Source organism: Eucyclogobius newberryi, unplaced genomic scaffold (assembly GCF_026437365.1).
Source record: "Eucyclogobius newberryi isolate DKJ021-1_F unplaced genomic scaffold, fEucNew1.0.hap1 SCAF_7, whole genome shotgun sequence".
In the NCBI taxonomy this organism is placed as follows: Eukaryota; Metazoa; Chordata; class Actinopteri; order Gobiiformes; family Gobiidae; genus Eucyclogobius; species Eucyclogobius newberryi.
In genome coordinates, this window is record NW_027316389.1 from 8,786,283 (window position 1) to 8,812,849 (window position 26,567).

General features: G+C 41.4%; 4 protein-coding genes across 5 annotated transcripts in view; 2 read left to right on the top strand and 2 right to left on the bottom strand.

Annotated features, from left to right (window-relative positions):
- The first annotated feature begins 429 nt into the window (after positions 1–429).
- LOC140349563 (phagosome assembly factor 1-like) overlaps positions 430–26,567 on the top strand; it is a 36,481-nt gene continuing 10,343 nt past the window's right edge. Inside the window, exons 1-17 of one of the 2 annotated variants that reach the window (XM_072435948.1) lie at positions 433–597; positions 1,420–1,509; positions 1,607–1,689; positions 1,767–1,850; positions 2,062–2,105; positions 2,360–2,439; positions 3,708–3,802; positions 4,512–4,576; positions 4,825–4,937; positions 5,175–5,308; positions 5,381–5,464; positions 6,086–6,168; positions 6,255–6,298; positions 6,384–6,433; positions 6,533–6,591; positions 6,684–6,756; positions 6,835–9,972. In XM_072435948.1, coding sequence (XP_072292049.1) covers positions 1,446–1,509; positions 1,607–1,689; positions 1,767–1,850; positions 2,062–2,105; positions 2,360–2,439; positions 3,708–3,802; positions 4,512–4,576; positions 4,825–4,937; positions 5,175–5,308; positions 5,381–5,464; positions 6,086–6,168; positions 6,255–6,298; positions 6,384–6,433; positions 6,533–6,591; positions 6,684–6,756; positions 6,835–6,930 — 1,251 coding nt within the window. In that variant the 5' untranslated portion in view covers positions 433–597; positions 1,420–1,445 and the 3' untranslated portion in view covers positions 6,931–9,972. Of the gene's footprint in view, positions 1,510–1,606; positions 1,690–1,766; positions 1,851–2,061; positions 2,106–2,359; positions 2,440–3,707; positions 3,803–4,511; positions 4,577–4,824; positions 4,938–5,174; positions 5,309–5,380; positions 5,465–6,085; positions 6,169–6,254; positions 6,299–6,383; positions 6,434–6,532; positions 6,592–6,683; positions 6,757–6,834; positions 9,973–26,567 lie in introns of those variants that run through there. The other variant, XR_011924542.1, reaches the window with a different exon arrangement.
- LOC140349562 (UDP-GlcNAc:betaGal beta-1,3-N-acetylglucosaminyltransferase 9-like) lies at positions 10,543–14,775 on the bottom strand. The gene is made up of 6 exons (XM_072435947.1): positions 14,562–14,775; positions 14,359–14,457; positions 13,372–13,692; positions 13,054–13,295; positions 11,999–12,254; positions 10,543–10,919 (listed from the first exon to the last, which is right to left on the bottom strand). The coding sequence occupies exons 1-6, from the start codon at positions 14,655–14,657 to the stop codon at positions 10,575–10,577; spliced, it is 1,359 nt and encodes a 452-aa protein (XP_072292048.1). The 5' UTR covers positions 14,658–14,775; the 3' UTR covers positions 10,543–10,574.
- bbs2 (Bardet-Biedl syndrome 2) lies at positions 16,307–21,490 on the bottom strand. Its single transcript, XM_072435434.1, has 19 exons — positions 21,376–21,490; positions 20,697–20,834; positions 20,384–20,611; positions 20,186–20,311; positions 20,024–20,086; positions 19,872–19,949; positions 19,696–19,800; positions 19,504–19,590; positions 19,285–19,420; positions 19,072–19,211; positions 18,758–18,887; positions 18,502–18,685; positions 18,300–18,429; positions 18,107–18,226; positions 17,475–17,612; positions 17,296–17,408; positions 17,005–17,153; positions 16,533–16,924; positions 16,307–16,494 (listed from the first exon to the last, which is right to left on the bottom strand). Exons 2-18 carry the CDS (start codon positions 20,811–20,813, stop codon positions 16,818–16,820), a joined length of 2,151 nt encoding a protein of 716 aa, XP_072291535.1. The 5' UTR covers positions 20,814–20,834; positions 21,376–21,490; the 3' UTR covers positions 16,307–16,494; positions 16,533–16,817.
- Positions 21,735–24,274, top strand: LOC140349391 (N-lysine methyltransferase setd6-like). The gene is made up of 9 exons (XM_072435702.1): positions 21,735–21,827; positions 22,220–22,297; positions 22,373–22,517; positions 22,594–22,735; positions 22,923–23,117; positions 23,187–23,322; positions 23,406–23,583; positions 23,666–23,799; positions 23,872–24,274. Exons 1-9 carry the CDS (start codon positions 21,801–21,803, stop codon positions 24,208–24,210), a joined length of 1,374 nt encoding a protein of 457 aa, XP_072291803.1. The 5' UTR covers positions 21,735–21,800; the 3' UTR covers positions 24,211–24,274.

Genomic DNA, 26,567 nt, shown 5'->3' on the forward strand with positions numbered 1-26,567 from the left:
AACAAACACTGTTAGCCCTGAACACATGCAATACTGACTTAACCATGTGCAATACCGTCATGTTCATGTGCAATTACTGTCACTCACAAGCAATTAAGGCCATATTCATGTGCATACAACTGATGTAAATAAGAGTGCTTTATTTTGTTCACTTACTTACTATTAGTATTATTTAGTCTTATGCTAGCTATTTTTACTTTATTTTATTATTATTCTATTATTATCTTATTTTTATCTTTTTATTTTATTTATCTATTTTATTTTGTTTTTTTCTCCCTCCATTCCCTATTAAAATATGAGAGGAGTTTTGTTAATCTTATCTTACAACCATGAATAAAAGAAAAAGTGACTCTTTTCTGTTCCCGCGGTCTGGCTTGACCGTCAGCTGACCATCGCAGCGGAAATGCGTCATACGTGCGTCGTACGTGCAGCGGAAGTAGAAGTATCAGCTGATCGTGCTGCTGCTGTTGTTGATGCCTGAAGTTGCTGTTGTTTGAGCTCTGTGTGGCTCTGATCTGCTGCTGTCACAGAGGACTCTTAAAAATCACACAAAGGACACGGTGGAGATTTGCCTCACGACGATTTAGAAGCAACAAGGTTGATATTTCTTGGCAACGACAAACATTTGGCGCATTAGCGACAATTGCTAGCATTAAGCTTGAACCTCGATAAACAGCCGACGACTGAGTGGACGTCTATTGTCCTTATTGTGCCGGTGCAAACGCAATATGTTATTTGCCTTGACTGCATAGTGTATTTCCCGTGTGCCTGTAATAAATACGTATCGTATGTTGTAACTTTCTTCAGCGACAGGCACTAGCCAACGTTAGCTCATAGCTCAAGGAGTCTTGTTGTCATCTTTGTGGCTTTCGTAACCGCTACATTCTCACAGAGAAACTGTGCAAAAACAATGATCAAAAACACTGTTACTTAATGTATTAATGCGGAACAGTGTAACAGCGCAGCGGAGGAGGAACTTATAAAACATTGACGATTGTTTTCTTTCGACCAATTATTGATTCTGTTTGTCTGTGTTGATGTTTTCAGTTTAATGACACAAAGTGGCCGCAGGTCAAGGGACAGCTGGCCTCGTGCGCGTGTCAGGCTCACAGATTGCGACACTTGCTTATGTGCGGTCTGTTTGCAGCGACGTGTCACGTGTTGTATTTGACAAGTCCAGTGTTATTGTTGGTTCTTCTGTTTGTTTCACGTGCATCATCTTATCAGTGCTGTCTGCAGTGTCTGGAGTACATGGCATGTGATAAAGTCACTGCAGTGATAGTTTGAGTACAGTCTTCACGTTGGAATAGTTGAAGTAAGTGACTTGTGATATGAAATAAGTGGTTGTCAGGCGAGGTGGATCGTGAACAAACAGGTTATAGAAGAGGATCCCTCACTGGGTCCCATTGTGTCCTGAAGTGTGTCAGCTGCAGCACTACTTGCCAATGCTGGACCTGGAGGTGGTCCCTGAGAGATCACTTGGAAATGAACAATGGGAATTTGCCTTAGGTAAGTTTTACTGACATATTTTTTTTAAATGAACGGTATATAGATATTTAATGCGTTGTCTTTGTCTATTTTATTCATTTGACAAACGCGTTCAAAGGGATGCCATTGGCCCAGGCCATCTCAATTCTCCAGAAACACTGCCGCATCATTAAAAATGTCCAGGTGCTCTACAGTGAACAGGTGAGACCATTATGCAGACTGTTATTGTGAATGCTGCTGCGCCTTTGTTCATTTCTTTGTGTGCTATCTCTCTGCAGCTTCCACTTAGTCATGACCTTATACTCAGCTTGACTCAGGATGGAATTAAACTACTGTTTGATGCCACAAATCAAAGACTCAAGGTACAAATGAAGGACACATTATCCAGCCACTAAAGAATGTTAACTTTATAAAACGCCAATGCAGTCGGCAATTTTAATGCGCTTTAACCTGTCTGCGATTGTAAAACATTGGCTACGTTTATATGTGAAATGAGTTCTGGTTCCTTTCCTGTGATTGAAGACACAAACACTACTTCATCCTCACTGTTGTGACGCTTGATTTTTTTCACAGGTCATTGAAGTGTACGACCTTAGCAAAGTCAAGTTAAAATACTGGTATGTAATAATGTTTTAGATGTATATGTGCAATAAGAAATGCAACACAAATCAATCAATTCTAAATCAAACAATAATATTAGACAAATATAGTTATGACACTACATTATAATAATTAGAGTTAGATCGTTTCTGATGACAACAATCTGCACACTGGTGTCATATATGTCTTCCTAACTTAATATATGTTGTTCTTAGCTAATGCAGCTCTGTGTTTATAAATGGTAAAGTTAATGTTCTGTTATGTATTTCAGTGGGGTACATTTCAACTCTCAAGCCATTGCTCCAACAATAGAGCAAATAGACCAGTCGTTTGGAGCTACACATCCTGGAGGTAAATTACAGATCATTACCTGTCACAAAAACCTCTCACATTGTTGTATAGTAGAAAAAGCTTCAGTTGTAGTCATCTGGACTCAGTTAGAAAAAATAGACGTTTCGACTCTCATCCAAGAGTCATTGTCAATAAAAGAATTTAGATCGAGAACTCCGATATTAATACTGTTCTGTGGTAAGACCCGCCCATTGGGAGGAGCCTTCCTGAAGTAGAAAGACTTGTTTGTTTCAACAGAAACTCCCCCCTTGTATCTACCGAGCTAGCCTATTCAGAATCTTAATGGGCTATTAGAATCCTCTTTGTCTTTGTGAGACCCTGGCTCAACCACCCTGAGTACCTGATTAGCATCCGAATGTCCTTGTCCTGGTCCTCTACCTTTCCAGGGGTTCAGTATACCATTATAAATAACAGGAAGATTAAACCTTAGCCCTCCATTTCTGTTTAAAGAAGGTCTTTCTTTTTTAACAAAAATAGCTTCCTTGACTCCTCTTTCAAACCATCTTTTCTCCCTGCTTAAAACCTTCACCTCACCGTCTTCAAACGAGTGATTAGAGCCTTCAAGATGGAGATGCACGGCACTCTGAGGTCCTGAACTTGTATTTCTTCTGTGCTGATAAAGCCTCTTGTGTAGAGGCTGTTTCGTCTCACCTATGTAACGTTCTTTACAACTTTCTTCACTGCATTGGATCGAATAAACTACATTGCTCTGTTTTTGAGTCGGCAACTTGTCCTTTGGGTGAACCAGTTTTTGTCTTAAAGTGTTTCCTGATTTAAAATAAACAGGGACTTCGTGTTGTCTAAAAATTCTCTGCAGTTTTTCCGACAGGCCAGACACATAAGGGATAGAAACACCCTTCCTTCTCTGTTCAGTTTCCCTTTTGTCCTGCTTCTTGGTTCTCTTCACTCTGTTGAGAGCCCAAGCGGGGTAACCACAGGCTGAGAGGGCATTTCGGACATGTTTTTCCTCTTTCTTCTTGCCCTCTGAGCTGGTGGGCACACCTTGAGCTCTGTGTTGTAAGGTTCTGATCACCCCCAGCTTGTGCTGTAGTGGGTGGTTGGAACCAAAGAGCAGATACTGGTCCGTGTGTGTAGGTTTCCTATATACTTCTATTTGGAGTTTCCCGTCCTCTCCTCTGATCGTGGAACAATCAAGAAAGGCCAAGCGATTCTCCTTAGCGTCTTCTCTTGTAAACCTGATATGTGGGTCCACTGCATTGATGTGTTCTCTCACATTGTTGTTCTGAAGTGTATTTTTCACATTACAGTTTACAATGCTGTGGAGCAATTGTTCCATCTCAACTTCCGTGGTTTGTCCTTCTCTTTTCAACTGGACTCATGGAATGAAGCTCCCAAATATGAGGTTAGCCCATTTTAGATTTGTTTATGTGGTGAGAAGTGTTAGGTCAAAAATGCTTAGGTTATCTTTTCATTATCTCCCATTATGAATTATGTGGTTATGCAAAGTCTCACGTTGTTTAAAACCCACTGCAGATTCAGCATGTGTCACTAAATTCTTACCGAAGCAAGTACTTTTGGAAATGCTCCATCTGCAGTTATTGTTTTTTAAGTGTTCAGAGCATTGAGTTTATAAACACATTCTGTAGGGCATATTTTCATTCATCACTTCTAGACCTTTGAAAACATGGCAGGGTGAAGTGCTCACAGACCGTCTGCTCAGTTCATGTATTTTTAAACAAGCAGACTGCACTAAAATGCCATAAAATGTCTTCTTTGCCATCTGTTCAACCGTTAATGCTAAATTGATTCGTCGTTATCTTGTTTATGTCAAATACTGTTTGTGGAGCCATGTCATCTTCAGTTGATTTACTTTAGGCTTCTCAGTATCTTAATAATTATTTTTGCTCAATTCCATCACTCAAATTGTATTTTCTATGATTAAGAGAGGAAGGTTCTGAGCAAAAAATTGCATAAAATGTCAAAACATACGACTTAAATTATGGTGAAAAGATTGACCGGTTTGTTTGGATATAAAACTGAAGACTAAACATCATCTCGTCCCGTACCACAGGTTTTTGTGCCTAATTTGAAGTTGTGTTTAATCTCTACAGATTCCACATGGGGCCATGGTGAAAAGAATGCACATCTATACAGGCAACAACCTGCAGGAAACGAGGTATAACACACAAACAAGGTGGAACACACACAATCACATCTTTTTCTGCCCAATTACTTAAAGCCTTAAGTAATTTTCTCGCAGTTTACATTTTTGTTTATTATGTATATCATTTTTTTTTTTTTTTATGTAATTAAAAAAAATATAGGACTAGTGTATATATACATTTTAAAAAATCTAAGGCAAGGTTATAAATAACCTCATTTATTCAGTCTTGAGCGCTAAAACCATCTGTGTTGTGTCTCCAGAGCACCAGTGATGCCATTGGCCTGTTTCTTTGGTAACATCTATGCAGAGTGTGTGGATGTGGTGCGAGACCAGGTCGGGCCCCTGGGGCTGAAACTCCGCCTCCTCACTGCAGGTGACATATATCTGTGCCACTGGAGAAATGGATGCTAAATCTCACCCACAATGTCACAATATTGTACATTCACGTGCACGTTGTCATTTTTAAAACCTGTGGACTTTAGTGAGGACAGAAAACCACTTTTGTTGCTGTGCTTCTGCCTGTAAACACTTTTTGATGTTTGGAATGTATGAATATGATTGATCTTCATATCTTTAGCATGGCTGATGGTTGTTGTGTCCGTGTGCTCAGGCTGTGGACCTGGGGTGATGGCAGACTCTAAAGTGCGCTGTATAGAGAGGAGCATCTCTTTTGGTGATTCTTGTCAGGATGTGTTGGGGGCCCTGGGCTCACCACACAAAGTCTTCTATAAATCTGAAGACAAGGTACAAAGATTTGTGTTGATTTTGCAAATCATTTCCTTTTTTCTAAAAAACTTGTGGGATTTTTTTTTTCAGATGAAGATCCACTCCCCGTCCCCTCATAAGCAGGTTCCTTCAAAATGTAATGACTACTTCTTCAACTACTTTACCCTCGGAGTGGTATGTAATTCCTCTCTATTCCTTGTTTTGTTTTCTGTTTTTTCTTTTATATTTTAACTTGTGTAGTCACCCTAAACCAATGTGTAATTCTTTTTCGTTATCTGAAGATTCAAGCAGTGATTCACAACCTAGATTACGGTTCACATGGGTTTTTTCAAACACTATGAACTATTGTGCGATTTTAGGATTAGGATTTATTTTCCAGTCATTTAAAAGACGGATTCAAGGTGGCCTTTATTGTTTCCTCATGGAGAAATTCTTGTTTGGACGAGCAATGGGCACAAGACACACCAACAGAGTCCAGTCGCTATGTTCACAATCCAAGTACAAACCACATCAACCATGCAAACTTGACAAATCCTTTACAAATTTATTAATAGTTTCAAGTCCGATGCACCTGCAAATTGCCCCTAGTCCTGATGTTAAAAGCTGCACCGCACGGTTCATTTGTATGTATGAAATTTTCCCATGTGTGGACAATAAAGGATTATCTTATTTGTTATCTTGTTGGTGTGACCACTGGCGTCACTATCTTCTCCACCAGTTGTGGCTGGTGGAGGAGCTGCTCTTTCCTCACCTGCTGTGGGACAGAGATAGAGCTGGGTCTTTCCTCTGTTTCAGGATATCCTGTTTGATTCCACTTCTCACCTGGTGAAAAAGTTCGTTCTGCATACAAATTTTCCTGGACACTACAATTTCAACATGTGAGTATTGATTGACGTAACATGTCAAATAATGTATCTCTTGTACAGCGATTACAGCAATGACCTGTTTATTTTGGCTGATTTAGATATCATCGATGTGACTTTAAGATTCCAATAGTCATCAAAAAAGGTGAGTTAAGTTTAAAAATATACTAAAGCCCAGTTCAACAAAACAATGTGTCTTAACTTTTCTAATGGGCCTTTTTGTATTTCAGAGGGAACTGACTCTCAGACTGAGGACTGCATCTTGACCACTTACACCAAGGTCAGTCACTGCCCCCGTAGACATCACACACGATTTAAAAATTAAAAAAAGATCGGAAATGTTCTCCCAAAAGCGTTTAAATGTCTCTAAATGTTTCAGTGGGATCAGATTCAAGAACTGTTGGAACATCCCATGGAAAAACCTGTTGTGCTCCACAGGTAAGTCAAGTGTATAAAGAGTCATTTCCATCATCTGCAGTAGGATGGCATTAAAAAGGCACTGAACACTGAACAATGCAATGTTTTGGCAGGTCTTCATCAGCAAACAACACCAATCCGTTCGGCTCCACCTTCTGTTTCGGACTGCAGAGGATGATCTTCGAGGTCACGCCTTTTAAAAACACTCTCTCTTTCCCTCAAAGCACCAGTCCAGTCTCACAACGGTGTTCTTTGACTCCGCAGGTGATGCAGAACAACCACATAGCGTCGGTCACACTGTACGGAGCGCCGCGGAGCACCAGTCAACCCCGGCCCGGCTCCAGCAGTAGCTCCCACTGATGACATTTAAACCCTTGACAGACTTTTAACCAAGCAGATTTTAATTCAAGCCACGCCTGTCGATTCTCATTGGCCGCCGCGCAAACACAAAAGTATGGTAAGGCCTCACGCTCCTGCCCAGCTTTTGATATGCCCTGGAAAACCTGCGGAAGATCCTCATCTTATTGTTTAGCGGAAGTATTCAACTGCTGCGGCGCGGAAATCCTGTCACGTTCTTGTCGAAGACGGCCACCAGATATAGCACTGTGGCTCAACCAGCATTCAATCACAAGAGCATAGATTTATTCTAGTTTTGAAGCAAACATCTACAAATACTGCCAGATAACGCTTGTACCGTCCGTCTTCCTGCCTCAACCTTGTCACATTTCAGCTACAAGAGTCCAGACCAGCCCACGTCAAAGCAGCCATTCAGCCCTACACCGGATGCAACAGTATTTTATTTTGTAGGAGCATAACCGCGCACTCAGGGTCGTGGGAGAGTAAGAAGTGTAGTCCGACTGAAACCACTTTTGTCCAGTGTGAGGCGATGTGGAGCCCAGAGCAAACGCAGCTCCAGTTTGTTGCTCTGGACTGTCACTGCTCTGGTTCTTCGCTCACCCACAAAACGCATAAGCTAAACACGCAATGTATACATTAGGTTCAGTAAAAAGACACGACACGGTTCATCTGTTCTGTAAACTGCACGGATGAACAGAAAACACATGAAGTTGGCAGAATGAGAGATAATCCACAAGCACAAGTTACATCCAGTTCCGTTACTCGAGTCCGTCCTTGTGCTTTTGTGAGGACCTACAATTACTGTTTCATACTATGAGCATTTCCATTTTTGTCATTTTAAACTTTTAAAAAACGCATTTACATTTGCACTAAAGCACACTTTTACTCGATTACGTCATATCCTTAGAAATGGTCGTGTCTACATGGTAAAATGTGTTCTGTTCTGTTTTGTAGATGAGAGCCACAGTTTTGTCCTCAGTGTTCCACATTTCCCACATGCACTTTCGGTTGTGTTGCAGTCCAGCTCTCATCTTCTTTGTTTGTCCAATTGCCAATCGCTACAGCCAAAGATATTTCAGGATGACTTCATTGGTCTGTTACTGTGTGTGAGTTGTATGACGAGTGCATGTCTTCACCTTCCCTCTTATCGAGTGTTCTGTGTCTGTTCTGTTCATTCATGTGATTAAACGTCATGGATCATCACTGCCCGAGATACATGTGGCTTTGTACATCACATTTTATTTTTCAAAACATCGGCCATTGCTTCATCACGCCATCTCTTTCCCTTTTCCCTTAACTGCTTAAATTCTGCTTAGGTACAGGTCTTACTTTTCTATTGTACATGTAAATGCTCCAAGGTGTATATCAGAGCCCACGTATGAAATATGTGAGTCTACAGCAACGTTTACAACAGAAACGGGAAAAAAAGTCTAGAACTAAATGGGTTTTGTTTATGGGCTCTTGTGTGACACCATAATGTACATTTCTTGTAAATAATTGTGTGCTCCTGATCTGCTGACCTGTCGATAGAGGCTTCTTGACCTGAGCTTTGACTCCTCCAGTTTAATTGGTTAATTGGGAAAGACATTTGCAAGACTGGCATCAGAGCCATTTACACTGCTACTGTAGACTTCATATCTGAGCCTCAAAACATTGGCTGCTTGAACTTGGAACCAAATGCTCCTGACTTGGGTTGAGCTGTGATGTTGCGAATGGAACGTGTGCTGGAGTCATGTGCTTCACCTCCTTGACTCACATGTGATTAGGTTGTGGCTTTAATAATGTGAGATTGTGTTTCTGGCAGTTATTACGACTACAATGAAATAAGAACATGCTTTAAATGCAGGTAAACACGTGAGAACAAACACTAAATTGTTGAACATTGTGCCTCATCTCCCACCGAGCCTGTCTTTCTCTGTCCTCTGTAAAAAGCAATCATGATGAGAATGCATGTGAACAGCATTGTTGTACAGTGTTTGTACTGTATGTGCGTGTCACAAGCAGAGTTAGCTCTTGATGTCCTAGCTGCAGTTTTCTTCTGTACATTGTTTGTTAGCTGCAAAAGAAGAGCACTGAGTTGAACTTTTGAAAAGGGGCTGTGAAGGTGGTTCCGTTGCTTTTCACCCTCAAAGGCTCACTGTGATTTTATAATCGATTGTTTCTGGAGCCCTGGGCCGCCAAGTATTTACCTAAAACAAAGCATAAGCATGCAGTAATGGGAATGCAGCTTCATAGCTTTTGGCTATTTTGATAAGCTCTCGAATGTTTTCTTTATAAGAAAAATAATCCTATATTCTAAACATGATCACCAATGAGTTATTTGGGCTAGCATGCTCAGAAATGAGCCTCAGACTTACATTTAACCCCACAGGGGACAAGCACTAAGAAACGTTTGTCCCATGTGACTCAGCCCAGGGCATGAGTGCTGCGGTGATGCAATGTGTGTTTCAGGAGAAAGGGAGAGTGGTGGGTAGTGAATAATATCGCCCCAAACTCAGGTGACCATATCATACCCTTGTTTTTCTACTGTCTGAAGCTGAAAAACAAGTGTGGCTGTCAGTGAATGAGACGAGTGACTGGTGTTTGTATTGGGACAGCTTTAGTTTGGTGTAATGATAAGATCATGTTAATGCCTTGTATCATATTAATGTTTCTTCTTGCTTCATGTTCTGTTGTTCCTTACTCTCCAGACTATTTCTGTGGCCGTATATATATTTTAATCCTGTTTCTGGAAATGGGACAGTTATACTTAGTTAAAACTTGTGAAATCCAGTGCAATGTGGCATTTTACATTTTGAATTGAATAACTTTGTGTATGTTACATAATTATTTAGCATGAAGTGCTACAGAGGAAGTGGCTACATTAGTGCAATGAGAGAAGACACAGGCTCAGAGGTCAAACCTTCTAATGGTGTCGAGGTGGCAGCGCCATCTTCAGTCCAACCAAACATTTAAATACAGATGAGCTCAAGGTTCATCAACAAATGTCATTTTGTGTGTAATATGACAGCAAATAAAACATGGATTCAAAAGATAATACAATAATGTGCTGATTTTCATTGCAACATTTTGTTTCACATTCACCAAAGTTTAAATGTCCTTCTTTGTAAACACTGGTTTTCACTCAACAGCTGGTTCTTATTTGGATTCAGTCCTGAACAGGGAACAAATCATTTTCTGAGCGTAAATGGTCATTGTAAAGAATCATATCAATACATAATAATGCAAATACATAATCAAAGGGAACGTCTGTGCATGAAAAGAATATCCAGTTATAAGTCGCTATAACATATACTTCATAACAACATTCAGGGCTCAGCCAACTAACCACTCCTTTGTTTGAATCCACTGTTGACAATTGCACAATACAATGTGATGAGTGCAAAATATAAAGTTCCGCCTTCACGAGTAAACCAAAACTGAAGTAACAGCAACATTCTTCTCAAACTGTAGATTTTGAACATAACACATGTGTCACATTCGTCACATTCACAGATATTTTAGTTACAAAAATCAACTTCAGGAGGTGGGTACAATTTCCAATCTACTGGACTTTTCTTTGTCCTTCAGACCTAATCCAGCCCTCACTCGGCCACATTGTATTTGTTCGCGGCGAATAGTGTTTTAGTGGAAAGGGCTGGACTCCACTAGTGCGTGACAAACACCTGCGTATCCGCGTAGTCCGCCTCCGCCGTCCTTTGGGCCTTGTTCACAAACCTCCATGAAAAGGGTTTGGAGGTGGCTCTGGCTCTGTTGTGGCAGCTCACGTCGGGGTCGTGCAGCAGGTTCCACATCAGCCATATCTGCGGGACGCTCAGGCTGTGGACCACCATCAGCTCGCGGTAGAAACACGGGTCGAACGTTTGGAGGTTCGGCGCGGCGGAGGGACGCGGGATTCCGAACGTCCGGAAGCCCTGGTGCCGGGAGGGTTTGACTCCGATCTGCTTGAGACACATCCCCAAAAAGACATCGTCGATGGGAAACAGCTCCACCTATAGGACAGAAAAAACAGTATCATGGAGCTTTGTTATGGACCGATGATGAAAAGAAACCTGTGTATGATTATGTGAAGAACTGTAAACATTTGAAACATACGCTCAGCACAGACGTGTCCAGTTTGCAGAAAGCGGGAACAAATCAATCTAAAAGTGATGTGTCCATCACCGGAGACACCTGTCATGCTGCAATGTCAAATGAAGCCTGCGTAAATTCAGCCTGGAAGCCCTAACTCCATCCATCTACATCAAGGCCACCATGGAAGGACCCCTCTCCCCAGCGCCATCATCGCACTCAAGCGGGCGTGGCCTGTCCGTCTGTGAGAGTCAGATCCCTCACTTCACCATGGACTCTCCCAGGTTTCTGCGCTTATCCCAAAGAGGTTCTGCAGTTTTTCCTGGCCAAAGAAGGAGGGTGAAAGGTCAGGGGGCGTCTGTACCATGGCCCTCGCACCCGCTCCTCATCCACAATCAACGCTCTCAAGTGACTCCTCCCCGCTCCCAATCAGCACCAGGCGGTCACATTTAAGCCCTCAGGCAGATGGCTCGGCCGCTCAAACCGTACTGCGACCCACCACCTCCCCAGCTCCTCCTCTACATTCCCCTCATCCTCTACCTTCTCTTCACATCTACCACCACCAGTCTCCAGGCTCCGGGGGGAGACATCTAATACAAATAGATCATGGAGTGCCCATGATTGCAACGTCTTCCGCCGGGGTCTGAGCGCCAAATAACTCACGAATAAAGCTTGCTAAACAGTCCATTCTCGTGGTCTCTTTGTCTCTCCAGGGTGAAATAAATATGGGAAGGAGTGTCTGGAATCCCTGCCAATGTGGTCCGATAAATTTGGATTTGGCTAGGTGTTTTTTATTTTAATTTTGTATTTAGTTAATTTTATTGTATTTCTGTTTCTGTCATTTCTTTGTGATTTGAATGCATTTTTCCTGCTGTGTGAAGCACTTTGAATTGCCTTGTGTATGAAATGTGCTCTACAAATAAACTTGCCTTGCCTTAAACTTCAACATGGGTAAAAGTGAATAATTAAATGCTTTATCAGGTATATTTAACGTCAGTACCTGTTGACAGGCCAAACTAAGTCTCCGAGCTGTGAACCCAGACATGACAAATCCTCCTCCTCCAGCGTAAGAGGGATACAAGCCGCCGCCGTACACAAACTCTGGCACAAAGTACTTCGAACTGCGCCGGCGGATGGGTCTGGCATTCACGATAATATCACCGACGAACAGGTCCTGCTCTGGCTCCTGCCCCTCCAGCAACTCCAGTATGTTCTCAATATTCACATAAACGTCAGCATCACCCTTGAAGATGAACCTGTAGAACACATAAAGGTACATACTGAGATTGTACACGAAACACTACTATTGAACACATAAAGGTACATATTGAGATTGTACACAAAACACTACTATTGAACACATAAAGGTACATACTGAGATTGTACACGAAACACTACTATTGAACACATAAAGGTACATACTGAGATTGTACACGAAACACTACTATTGAACACATAAAGGTACATACTGAGATTGTACACGAAACACTACTATTGAACACATAAAGGTACATACTGAGATTGTACACGAAACACTACTATTGAACACATAAAGGTACATACTGAGATTGTACACGAAACACTACTATTGAACACATAAAGGTACATACTGAGATTGTACACGAAACACTACTATTGAACACATAAAGGTACATACTGAGATTGTACACGAAACACTACTATTGAACACATAAAGGTACATACTGAGATTGTACACAAAACACTACTATTGAACACATAAAGATACATACTGAGATTGTACACGAAACACTACTATTGAACACATAAAGGTACATACTGAGATTGTACACGAAACACTACTATTGAACACAAAACACTACTATTGAACAAATAAAGGTACATATTGAGATTGTACACGAAACACTACTATTGAACAAATAAACACAAAGTGACAAAATTTAACTAGCTTTAACTGATCTCGGTTAAGCGTTTACTTTACTATTGGCCTTATTTATCGTCTATTGCAAATATAATACAGTTACAAGTCCATTAAAGTATCTGAAACAGCTGCTGACTCGACATATTCGCACTTACTTGATGTGGGCACAGCTGCTGTCGACCCACGTCAAAAAGTGTGTTTCCTTCAGCGTCAAGTTGAAAAAGGTGTCGTCGAAGTCCCACAGCAGAATGTCCTTAAAGCTCTGGCTCTCATATGCCAGGAGCCTGTCCCATAGCGGCAGGGCGCTCCTGTTCCTCGGGACACCCAGCAGGAACACCGTGCGTATGGTCACCCCATTCGGGAAGCTCCCTTCTCTCCCCCAGGTCCGACGCACGACCTGACAAAAAAATAACGCAGCGTTTTAATTTGTTTTCAAGCTTTTCCGCACATCTTTTCACAGGATAAAATCGTACCTGGCGCTTGTCGAAATCTGCCACGACAGATTTGACGGCGATGAGCAAGTGCAGCACCCGTTGGCCATCGTTGACGAGGCATTTGTCGGGCTGGTCGATGAGGAGGCTGAAGTTTCGGTTGTCTTTTGCTTTCAGGTAGCCCTCGAAGTCGAACGGGGGCAGAGTGGGCAGAGGAGGCCGGGTCGGTTTCGCTGCATTCTTGCGTCGCGACTTGGATTTCCCTTTTGCTTTGACCTGGATTTTGGCCTTGGCCTGAGGAGTTTTGGTCTTGGACTGAGGTTTAGGAGTGACCAGCTTCACATATTTGAGTCTCTGAGCAGGCTAAAGACAAACGATGAGGAGTAAAGAAACGATCAGGTCAATCACATATCTTGATGCGTCAACTTCTGATACAGTAGATGTTGGTTATTTGTATTATGGGTTTGCAAATGTTCACTAAAAAAAACAAAACGATTCTGTCATATCTAATCGTTTGTGATCAGCTTTTAATGGAGACGTCTACAGCCAATCCTCTGTCAGTAAAAATATGTGTTGTGGATTAGAGTTCTGACTTTGACCTTTTAGTATGAACTGAGAATGATTAAAATTGATTTAGCCTTATTGATGTTAAGAAAATTAATACTGAAAGCAATTTTGTATTCAAACGCATCAAAATCAGCTCATTCTGAATCCTCAAACTTCATCCATACGTCCCTGCGATTGGTTAAATCCAGCTGTCACTCACTCAGAGCAGGACAGAGGCCGACCAATTATACACATGTAATAGGGTAACATTACACTCCTCCTATTGGTCCGCAGGACAGAGGCGGACCAATAGGAGGAGTGGACGGGGAAAAAGTGTGTGTTTGAGCCGGAAAGCTGTGTTAATCAGAGAATTACTCATCACGATAACATCAAACGAGTACATCTACACAGTATTACACGTGTATTACCCTATTATTACGTGAAGAACTTTTGCAACAATAAATCAATGGAATTTCTTCTTACTTTGGACGCATTGGCCCCCAGAAGAGTCCGACTGGAGCTGGTGGAGCTGTTCATCTCCAGTTTCAAAAGGGGTCTGTCCCATCCAGACGACAATATCACCTTCAGCCAAACACAAAGCACAGCACAACGCGAGGGTTTTTGTCAATCTGAAGGACAAAGTGGATACGTTTGTTTATTTGTTTGTTGGGAGGAGGAGGATTTACCTGTCGGGCATAGAACAGCAGACAGAAGAGCAGCAGGAGCAGCAGACTGCACAGAACATCTCCCTTCACTCGCAGGAGCCGCTTCATCTGCACCATACTGAGGTCAACGGCTCAGGACTTCACCCACACCAGGTCTGAGGCTGGTCCAGGGCGCTGACGTCTCCCCTCTTTCTTTTTACTCCCTCCATGTCACTAATGGGACGGTCGATCTCTCTCTTGCAATGGGGGGAAAGGCTGAAGCACAAGGGGAAGCAAAAGAACAAAGTACAGCATCATATATATAGATAGAACACGTGATAAAACGACTCTTTATTGACTTCTTTATTACTTTATCAAGGCACCCACTTTCACAGATAAAGCTGATGCATGTGCAAAGGGGGTGTGTCTGCAAATAAAGTGGTGGCATGGGAGAACATCATGTCCCCAGATTCTGATGATAGAAGTTAGATGCAGAAAATATAGATAGCATAAGATTTCAGGTAAAACACTTGAGTTGAATCCAAAATGCATCATTTCAGGTGAGAAAAAAACGGATTTGATGCTAAATTAGGCGTTTAAAAGTCTTGCACAACTCGTCTTACACTCACATTATGCACTGTCTAGTCTCAATCCATTTAATCTAAACTTACCAGACGTGTTTAGGAGTGTTTTTATCTGAAAACTTCTGAAGTGCAGCAGCAGCACACCGCCAACTGCAGCCCTGCGTTCTGCTCCATCGTCTTAGGTCACAACGACGCAAACTTTGATCAAAGAAGAAGAAAAAAGTGTATATTTAAAAAAGAAAATACATGAAACTCTCTACAACTCTCTGCAACTAGAAGAAGTGAGGAGTCGATAGAAAGTTTGTGTGAAAAGCCATCTGGTTTGACCCATGGATGTGCCACAGTAAATCGCCGCTGCTGGAGACGCGTTCAAGTGCAGCTGGAAAACATGGAAAACAGAATACGACTTCATTCAAATGGTGAAACTGTAGTGTGAGTATCCTGTTCAATCGTTAAACCAATTAAATGAAGGCATAGTAATGAGATGTGTTACGTGTTTAATGAATGTATGTCAAACCTGTGTTAAAGCTGTGTTGAAATAAGAAAGCCGTAGGTGTGGAGTGTCTGTTCCTGATGTTTCTTGAACGCGGCGTGGTAGTCTGGCCAACTGACCACGTGACATGGCCAGAAGGCGCCAGATGCCAACACAGCAATAACGAGACTGTGACGTCAGTGAAACAGTCATTACGTGTTTGAAGTTAAACTATACAAGGACATAGTCAGCAAAAGAACCATCAGTACATATGTTGTTGAATATGTTTGTGAATAACAGAAGTCTGATTGGTGCAGAAGTCTATAGTGGAGTCCAGACCATGGTCCAGACCATGGACCATGGTCCAGAGCATGGTCCAGAGCTCTGTGACTGTGATGAATGACTCATGTGCAGAGAGGGCCCATGACACGTGTGAGTGCACGAGGATGATCACTCTGGAAATCAGATCTGGTTTGGCTTCAAGACCGTTCTGACGAAGGCGAGGACATTTCCACAGTTGTGTTGTGATAGGTAGAGCATATAGAGAGCAGAGGAGGTGGAATATCTAAAAAATCACTTTAACACTAAGAACATTAACAAAATGAGCCATCAACTAAAAACTTAGAACATCATTTATTTGTTTTATTTTCCACAAATACTATCTCCATTCTATCTAAGAACATGATTCTTTGGCTAAAGACATGTCCCATCTGTGCAGAGACAGTGTCTCTGGTCCCAGCTGTCCTGGGTCTCCACACCGACTGTCCAGATGTGCTTCCTCTAAACATCACCATGTCATCTGGATGAAACAGTCCTGTGCTGCTGACACAGCATTATACTCTCCAAACATCTCAGAACAACTGTGCAGCACAAGCTGGAACACATTTATCTATGACATTCACACAAGTGTATGAACGACCTGACATATAGGACGGGCTGTAAAAAGTCATGAAGTACAAATTAGTGCTCCAACTAAACCAACCAAGCTAATAAAGTATCTGCACTACCTGCAGAACAACCCTGAGATGTTTTATAAACTGACAAAATAGTGTCAGTTTTTGCTGCTTAAACTAGGTTCATTAGCACGACTGTGTTTCACTTCCACCTTTCTTCTTTCTATATTCTGAGAATATGAATAAATTAAGGCAATTTCTTGTTTGTGCCCCCTGTCTTTGTCCAAACATTTGAGATGTGAGATTTGTACGAGTTAGTGACTGATTGTTGACATCTTGACTTTCGTTCTCAGGAGGACGCAGTTCCAGCTTTCATGATCCTAAACAGAGCGTTGACATTGTTGCTCTTGATAGCATCTCGACAGGCGGATATCACTTGGTTCTTGGGTTTTCCCACTGAAGGATACAAAATGTACACACACAAATAAAGGATGTATCCTAAACAATGAAGCTACTACACATCCAGAGTGTTTTACCTCGCAGTCGTCCAGCGCGCTGGATGGCTTGATTTACAGATTTAAGGCAGGAGAGAAGAGCGTTGTGATTGTTGGAGCGGATCTTATATTCATTTATCAGATCTCTGTTTAAATCATACAACTCTCTGTAACGCTTCTTCATGAAAGTCCTAGAAAAAGATTACAGCATTAAGTTGTCGTAATTCATATAGTAATTTATATTTGTTAATGAACTGGTAAGTTACAAGAACAAGAATGTAATGTGTGTTTTCCAATCAGCAAATGAAGTAAAGTATGTTATGAAAAACGTACATGTCACACATGAGACGAGAATCTTCTGCTTGTACCAACATAGTCCTGATGTAGTTCGAGTGGTCAGCCATATCTGCAGTTAACTTCTGATGGACCGAGTGGAACTCATCCACCTGATGAAATATACATTTAACTTCACGGTTAGAGAGGAAAACATTAGCATAATAAAATAACTTCACCTCGGTGAGAGTAGTGCGTAGCTCCTCAAAGTATCCAGGAAAATCCGCTTCTACTGATAGTTCGTCTATCCCCAGGAATGAGGCCAGTGACTGGACCAGGTCCCCTGCCAGGTCGATGTCCTCAGTTTTGAAAGTGATCTGAGGACAAAATGAGAGCCTTGAGAGCTACGCTTTGGTCTGCATTATAGGCTGAGAGCAGATTTATTTCATTCCTACTAGCAGACAGGTAGCAGAATTTACATCATAACATCTATAAAAGCTTATAAATGTAGTTATAATCTATCTAAACGGGAGCAATGGCGTCTTGATTGCAGGAGAATAAAGATGACTCAATCATGCACAAATCAACACTCTAAAAACAACTTTGAGAGGGTAAATTAGGAGGGAAAACAATTATAACGCGCTCTTTAAGTCAATTTTGCAAATCCACTCACAATAAAGATGCATGTTTAAAAAATCCAAAATGAAAACAAAAAAAGTGTGAACTGTACTGTATTTTTTGGCTACATAAAAAGGCAAACATTCAGATAAAGATAAGTGACTTGCAAGAATGAAAAAATGGACTTAAATCGAACACACACTGTGGAGTAGGGTATGTATATATATTATTATATATATATCATATATAGTACCTGTCCGTTGCTGGCCTTTCTGATGGACAACACTCCTCCAGTCCTCAGAGAATGAAATGTCACATCTGGATTGTCGACTCCCTCTGGAAGCAAGAAGTTCTGGTTCAGCCACATCACAACCTGCACAGGACAAACAACAAGTCATTTTCTGCTTTGAGTAAGAACAAGGTTACAAAAGAGGTTTGACACAGACCCTTTGTGGCCGGTCATTAATACTAAAGGTCACCCATCCAGAGGGCGAGGCAGCTGAGGGGTCGTCAGTCAGGTCGTACATGGAGAACCGAGGCAGCTGACGGGTGATTTCAAACACATGAAACTGGGAACTGTGAGGACAGACGCATGTGGAGGCTCAGAACTATACAGCACAATCACAAGTTAAGATGTACAAGTTCAACTCGTAATCTTGCCTTGACTTTCCTCCCACAAAGGCTTTAATATGAAGATCCACAGGGATATCCTTTGGCGGGACAATAGGAACTCGTACACAGCCGGACAGGTTTTGGACACTGGGATGGACCACGTGACTCTCACCCTCAAATATCCCCTCCGCAAAAATGAGCACTGCACGAATAATAGTTTCTGCAAAGAGAAGAGAAACAAACGTGTTAGGTGAAGTGTGCGTTTGAACTTTTTTAATATCCTGAGGGCCACCGTTTGGTGTTGAAATGTTGAGCTCCACATGGGCCCTCTGAGCATCTGAGGCTGGTCGCACTGACAGAGCCGTCTGAAGCTGAGTGTTGGCTGGAATCACACCCACATCACTTTTGGCTTCTGACACTCCCTACAAACAACAACAACAACAACAACAACAAAAACAACAACAACAACACAGTCTATCATTTATCATGTTGTATTAGCGCTACAAAGCTGAATAATCTCCTGTGGCTGAAATGAATGTTTAAAATATATAAATAAATATAGTACTATTAGAGACATTAGTCTGGAAGAAAAATAAGGCGAAATACCTTGGCATTTTCTTCATAGTTTCGAAGTTCGAGAAGGAGATTCTGTTTTCGCTGGCTGAGCTCTCTAACGAGATCCTGCTCAGTGCTAGAGTCCATAAGATTTCCTTTTTGTTCGTTACTTGCAGGCAGGTAACCCCGAACTATAGCATATTGTAAAGTTCATACTGTTAAGGATGTAAAATGATCTGTAGTTAGACATTTCACACAGCGCACCTTCTCCTTCTGTGGAGGCACAGATGAGCTCTATCTGCCCATCAAGCCTGTAGTCTCCCTCCACCACTCCAGCCACAGAGGAGGAAAAGTTGTCTTTAAAAATGACCTCACCAGTGCGGTCACTACGAGCATCAATCTACATAAACAACAAAAACTTTTGGCATTCAATTTCCAATAGTCTATGCCAGCTACGGTGTGGTGTTAGTTAAAAAAACTGACCTTTCCATTTGACCAACCAGTTATGAGTTCAACTACTCCATCAGCATTCAGATCAAAGGCATGGATGCTCATAGCATGATTCTTGGACTAAAGACAGATAATTTAACATTACAAATAATGTAATGAAAGAGGAAAGATGTTTTACTGAAGGAAAAAATGTGAACCAAACAATATATGGGAATAATGACTTGCCTTTATCCTCCAGTATCGAGAATTGCGATCGTAAACACCCACAGTGCCATTCGCTAGTGCATAGCCAAATCGACTGTCATGCATATGACAGAGGGATGTTACGGTCTGAAAAGAAACACAAATAATGTTGATTAGTTTGATATTCTACTTACAAGCAATCAATTCTAATGGTTTACCTCATTTTCAGTCATCTCTGCCACAAGCTCATCTCCTTTAAAAACTCTTATGTCAAAGTCCTCAGATCCAACTAAGAGCTACAGGGGTAAAAAAAAATGGCAACATTCAATTTAGGATCAGAAAACGGAGTAACAGCAAAAACTGAACTTGCCTCATTTTTTCCATCTCCAGTGAAGTCACAAAGAACAAGAGATCTGACATTATCTCCAGTCACCTGGGACAAAAGACTTCATAAATGTACACAAAGGGGCCCTTAAACAAAGCTATATGTACGAATGTAACGTATCATATGTCCTCAGATATTTGCACTTACTGTCCAGAAGTGGTCATTCCCTTCAAAGTCAAAACCTTGCAGGGCACAGTTTCCTCCAATAATAGCAAGAGGTGCAGGGATGTCGCCAAGTTTCCCCAGGACAATGGAGTTGGCTCCATCAGACACCTTGTAATGCCACACACACAAAACATGATTAGTAACAGCCTCAACCTTTACAGGCGGTTTCTCGGTACGTACCTCTCTGTAGAAAACATCAGCGTTATCATGAACATCGTAGGCCAGCAGGTTGGTTTGGGAGGCAACCAACAGTGTGTCTCCTGTAGTGTTAGGGCTCAAAGTTCCAGCTGTCAAACAAGTAACTGCCTGGTTGATGTTAAGAAGAGACACGTCAGAGTCCTGTGCGCTCTGGCTCAGGCGATGTCCTGCTGTTCTCTGTCCACGAGCGTGGGGATTATGGATGAAAACCTTTGAAGTACACATCATTGCTCATCATCATTGAGCTGAATAAAAGGCCTGTGGTGCTATTACATGTCAATAATACCATGTTTACCTTCCCCGCTTGTGTGGCTGCTGTGAGGCATGGGTGAACACCATCAAATTTACCAACTGTCACCATCCGGGGGTTTATCTTATGGTTGAGTTTCAATGTAAAGATTGGAACCAACATGTTTAAGTCTGATTTTTTGCTCTAAAAGTTACAGAGAGGGAGAGAAACAGAATTGTCATTAATTGGTAAACCAGCACAGAAACACCCTTCTGTGAAAATCAAGTGCAATGTTGCATTATAAACCTAAAAACTAACAATATTGACATTTATTTCATAGACTAATAGTATCTCACTAGCTTATTCTCCTCCAAAGAGTTTAAAACAATTAACTAATGTAATTACAGGCTTTTTGCTAGACGCCCCTGCAAGAGTCTAGTTGCCTAGCAACATAAAGCGCACGCTAAAGCTCTTCACCAGGCTAATCTCATTCTAGTTGACTTGAGATTTCAGAAAGAATCCTCAAAAACCGTCATACCACTATTTAAATTTCCCAACACTTGCCAAAGCAACAAAACAAGCTGTATATTTAGATTTTAACAAATAAAGTAACGCATGTATGAGCTAAGTAATCGATGTGGACAGCCGTATGCAGCGCTTATGCTGAGATACAAGCGGGACACAGGCACATTTTACAGGATTACAAGCTAAAACAATCTGTCCCAATAAAAAGCAAATATACCACCTTAGAAAAACAAGATGATTTCGCGACGCTTTAGACAAGTTGGCGATGTTGGCGACCCATTAGCCTTAGCACCATTTCCGCTACTATTTCCGCAAAACATTTCCAAAATAAGAGACACAGATAAACACCACTTGTAGTTGAGGGCTGCTGCTCCGTCTGCACGCTCTCTAATCACCCCAATGACGGCTCCACACACGTGCACCACCTCTGGGTACGTGGGGGGGTAATTGCATGGAAGTATAATGATAACTTAATCATCGTATACTTTGAATATAGAATGTAGATCCACAGGAGCAGTTCATGATGCGTACGATAGAGGGCAGCCTCGCCACGATCAACGCACCACAGAAGAAGAAAAAGTGGAGTTCCGCATGTTCTAAAACAACGAGGCTGGTACAAATTTATTATTGGAAATAAATGATACCATGGCAACGGAAACGAAACGAGCGAAGGTACTTTTAAAACATGTTTGAAAGTGGACAATGTTTATGAGGGATCCATGTTGTAGATGTGAGCCGCACGTGTATGACATGATGATATTCACAAACTAAGGCTCTGCTAAGACATGTATATTTGTTCTACACAAATATTGTTTTTTTTAATGTTATAGACATTGTCATTCCTCCATTATCCTCCATTATTCATATTATTATGAGTTTTGCAAGGTGACTATTGGTTTTGTATTAGTCTTATAATGTTTTATCCCAGTTATTGAGAATTATTTTATTTCAACTACGTCTATATTTGTATTATTATTATTGCTACTTACTAGATTATTATTATTATTACTATTATTATTATTAGAGTAATTTTCGTTTGACCTTTTTTGTGTGGTTATTGACAGGTTGTTGAAGACAGAGAAGTTAGTCTGGACAGGTTTCTCGCATGGTGTGACCAGAGTGGTTTGAAGCTCAGTGAGAAGGTAACGGTCATTTCAGCTCTGAAGCCGCTGCATTTGATCTTTCTGAGTCCAGTCTTTGGTTCATTTCCTCTTCAGGTTTGTGTGTGCCACAAGGGCACTGTGGCCGAGTATGGGATGCTGGCCAAAGAAGACATTGAGGAGGGAGAGGTGTTGTTTACCGTGCCCAGAGAAGCTATTCTTCACCGGGGGTCATCAAAGGTCTCTGGTGTGCTGGACAAAGGTAGTTTTACCGAAGACTTTAGACATAAGGAAATGTGGTAGGAGTCTTAATTTTGTCTTTTATTTTTTAATTCCAGAAAAAAATAGCTTGGAAAGTGCCTCGAGCTGGGTCCCTCTGCTTCTGGCTTTGCTGCACGAGTGTACTTCGTCACAGTCGTATTGGAGCCCGTACCTCTCTCTGTGGAATGACTTTAGAAAACTGGATCACCCCATGTTTTGGTAGGCTGCTGTTTCTGCACGTTTTTCAGTTCTCAGAAGAAAAAAAAACACTTTCTAACAGGGCTGTTTAATTGAGTCAATCACAGATGGCACGTCAGGCCTTTGGAGTATGATGATGATAAGATGATGTAGTTTTTTTGTCCAGCCCTGCTTTCTAATACATTTTTTATGTTTTTGCTTTTGGCAGGTCCAAAGAGGAGAGGGATACACTCTTAAAGGGAACAGGAATCCCTGAAGCTGTGAACATGGATTTAGATAAAATTCATAAAGAATATTCAAATGTTGTTCTCCCGTTGATCACAAAATACTCTCAATACTGGGCCCCTGACGTACACACCGTTGACCGCTACACAAATCTGGTGGCCTTTGTCATGGCATACAGGTTAGAGGCATAAACACCCATTTGGACTTCAGGTTGTATCTTGTTTATTACTCTGCTTGCTCATTGTAGTTTCCAAGAACCCAATGAAGAAGATGACGACGAAGATGATGAAGAAGATAAAACTCCAAATCCTCCCATGATGGTACCTATGGCTGATATGTTAAATCACGTGGCAAAGCACAATGCGAATCTGGAATTCACACCAGTAAGAAATCCCTCCTCACATCTTCACATTACATCACAAAGTTATTCCTTTGCTACAGGCCCTTTGTTGCACTCTTTTTCCAGGGGAGTTTAAAGATGGTTTGCGTACGACCCATTTGTAAAGGTGAAGAGGTTTTTAACACGTATGGGCAGATGGCAAACTGGCAACTACTGCACATGTATGGATTCACAGAGCCTTTTCCAAGCAACAGCAATGACACTGTGGACATCACTGTCAGAAACTTCTACACAGCTGCAAAAGGTGAAAAAGAAAAGCAATTGTCATGGCATTGCCCCCCTGATGTTTTAAGCAAACTGTTAAAAGTTCTACTTAAATTGTCCAGATATTAAATTTGATTTTGAGCCATCACTTTTGGATGAGAAGTGGAGAATGCTGAATCAAATGGAAAGGAATGATGTCATCATATTTGGAAACCAGGGATGTCTCACAGACGCCACACTTAATACCATTTTGAAGGTGAGAACTGATCTGGTTTGATAAGTTGGCACATTGTGTCTGAAGAAACACTTACTCTAGCTGTGTCCTCAGGTGTTTTGCATGTCACAAGAGGAGTTCTTGGATTTTAAAGAAAATGAAGGATGGGAAGATGACGATGACGATGAAGATGAGATTTCTTTGGCTTTTTCTAATGAGGGACTACAGAAGTTAAAGACCGTATGGAAAAAGCTTATTCATGGAGCAACCAGACTGACATTATGCTGTTTTACAGAGAGCAATGGGGTGGTGGGGAGAAAAGAGGACCCTGATAAGATGTTGATGGAGGACAAAGAAGCCTTTGCAAAGTTGAGCAGCAGGCGGCAGAGGGCTTTACATGTGCGATACGGACAGAAGAGCATTCTGTATAACCTCTTGGAACTAACCAAATGATAAATTAACATTGTCAAAAACGCCTCTATTTTTTTAAAAAACCTTTTTTGCCACTATAACGATAAAATGTCTTTTGATTCTTGCACAAAAATAAGCTCAAACATGGGTCTCATGCTACTGTTTGGAATGTTGAAAATACAGTATTTCAAATGAATAAAACGAATATATATATATATTTTCACCTCATGGCTCTGTAACAACTCAATCTCTTTTGTTTGCAATTCATTTATATTTACAAAACATAAAACACAAATTTTGGCCTTCCAAAACTGAGTCAATGCAATACTCTGTAGTGAAAGCAGCCTTTGGATTGAATGATTCTCAACCTTTAAGTACCACATGCCCCAGAGAACATGTTGTATTCAAATACTATTAAGTGCTCGACCCGAAGATTGCCCTTTACCCCAGGTTTGGAAACACTGGCCATGTAACTTTGGTTTCCCATCTTTGGCTGACGAAAACTATTATTTTGATGTAAAATGCCATTAGCCTTCTGTAATATTGTTAATGGTTTAACACAAATATTCACAATTCCAAACTAAAGAAAGATGGGCTGCCATAAACCGCCACATGGGAGGACCTATAGTCACGCCTCTAATGTAAACATTTAATGGTAATGCTATTAACCACAGCACCAGCAGCAAAGCACCCCATTGGAAGGTTTCAATGCTGGCCAAAGGTATATTTTACCAGAAAACCGGTAAACTCACCAACTGATTGGAAGCACGGTAAATCACCAACTACCTACAAATCCAAATAAAATTACATATGGTCAAAGTTTACCTGGCACATGTACGTTTTTGTTACTGTTATTACCATCTTTCAGTATATTTTATCTTTTCATACCCAACTAAAATACCTGCATTTATGACATTTTAAAAACTTGCACCTGAAATTGTATTATTCATACATGTGTAAAATGATCAATGACAAGACAACCATCCTTAACTAGTTCAGTCTGCCACACAGGACATTAAAGACCTCAGGTTCCACGTTCGGCTGTTACGTCTGTAGCTTATAATATTCAAACTTTACCACATTCAAATAATTCAACTGCAAGTCAAGAGTTATAAATCATGAGGATAAACACAGCCAAGTGTGTCATTCCAGTGTAATGCAATAGTTTTGTTAAAAAATAAAACATTTGTAAAACCAATGCAACAACAATGTACTCCTCAGCATATCATAAACTACATAATAGTTCTACGCACAAAAGTAAATTCCATATTCTAACTGTGGCCCCAGGAATGAGGAAAACGTGCAGCTCGGGGGGAATTCTGGAGATTCTGAGCGAAACATGAGACATGGCTTCCATCTGCAGGTTAATGGTCCCATAACATGCAAAATCGACTTTTCAGAGCTTTTAACCTTCTTACATTGCTATTTGTGCTTCATATATGTACCCAGAGTGTTTTTTTGATTGATTCCCGCAGTGTTTAGCTATATTACAGACTGTCTCCTTTCCTCCAATCTCCAAACTGACGGGGGGTGTCTACAAGACCGCGTCATACCCACAGGCACGCGTCATCATCTATCATATATCATCATATATATATAGATATATCTGTTCTGCGCACGCTGTAGAATAAACACCAGATTTATTTAGTCTCAAAGTAATGTTGATCTGAAGTTCTATCGTTTCTCACTCACTTGTGCGGCAGGAGCGGCGCAGCGCGGAGCAGACAGCTGTGGGGCTACGTCACGGGTGGGCGGGGCACACGCGCTCTGAGACTACATCACGGGTTGGGCGGGGGAGCCAGATCGCTCTTCGCAAGGGTGGGGGCGAATATCAAACCAAGCCGTCTGCATTTCCGGGTTGGTGAGGGGGTCCAAGGTCTGGGTGATATTTCTTAACTATTATGTTAAGGGTGTTGCACAACCCTTATTATTATCAATTATACACTTAGGATAGACTACGAAACGTGAAAAAAAGCATGTTATGGCACCTTTAAGACTCTGGCGTCACAAGTTCAGTTGTGATAGTTTTTAAACGTTAACACTTATTCATCAAAATGAACTGAATTGCATTACACTTGTACTTCCAGATGAGTCATAAGAGTTACTGCAAAACACAATGCAGTTTGATTGCTTTATTTCCTGTATGTACGCATACTGCAATTAAAGGCGTTATGGACAATCGGCGATTTGAGAACTGAGACAGAAGTGCGCATGCGCACTACCCAGTGCGGACTGATACAACACACACGTGCGTTTGTTTATTAGCGCGACGGATCGCATCTCATCTCTCGTCTCCCGTAGATTTCAGTCTCTTCTGAGTCAGCTCGAACTGTGTTTCTCCGTCCTCATTTTGTCCCGTACACTGAGGGAACTATATTATGATAGATCCATGCGCTTGA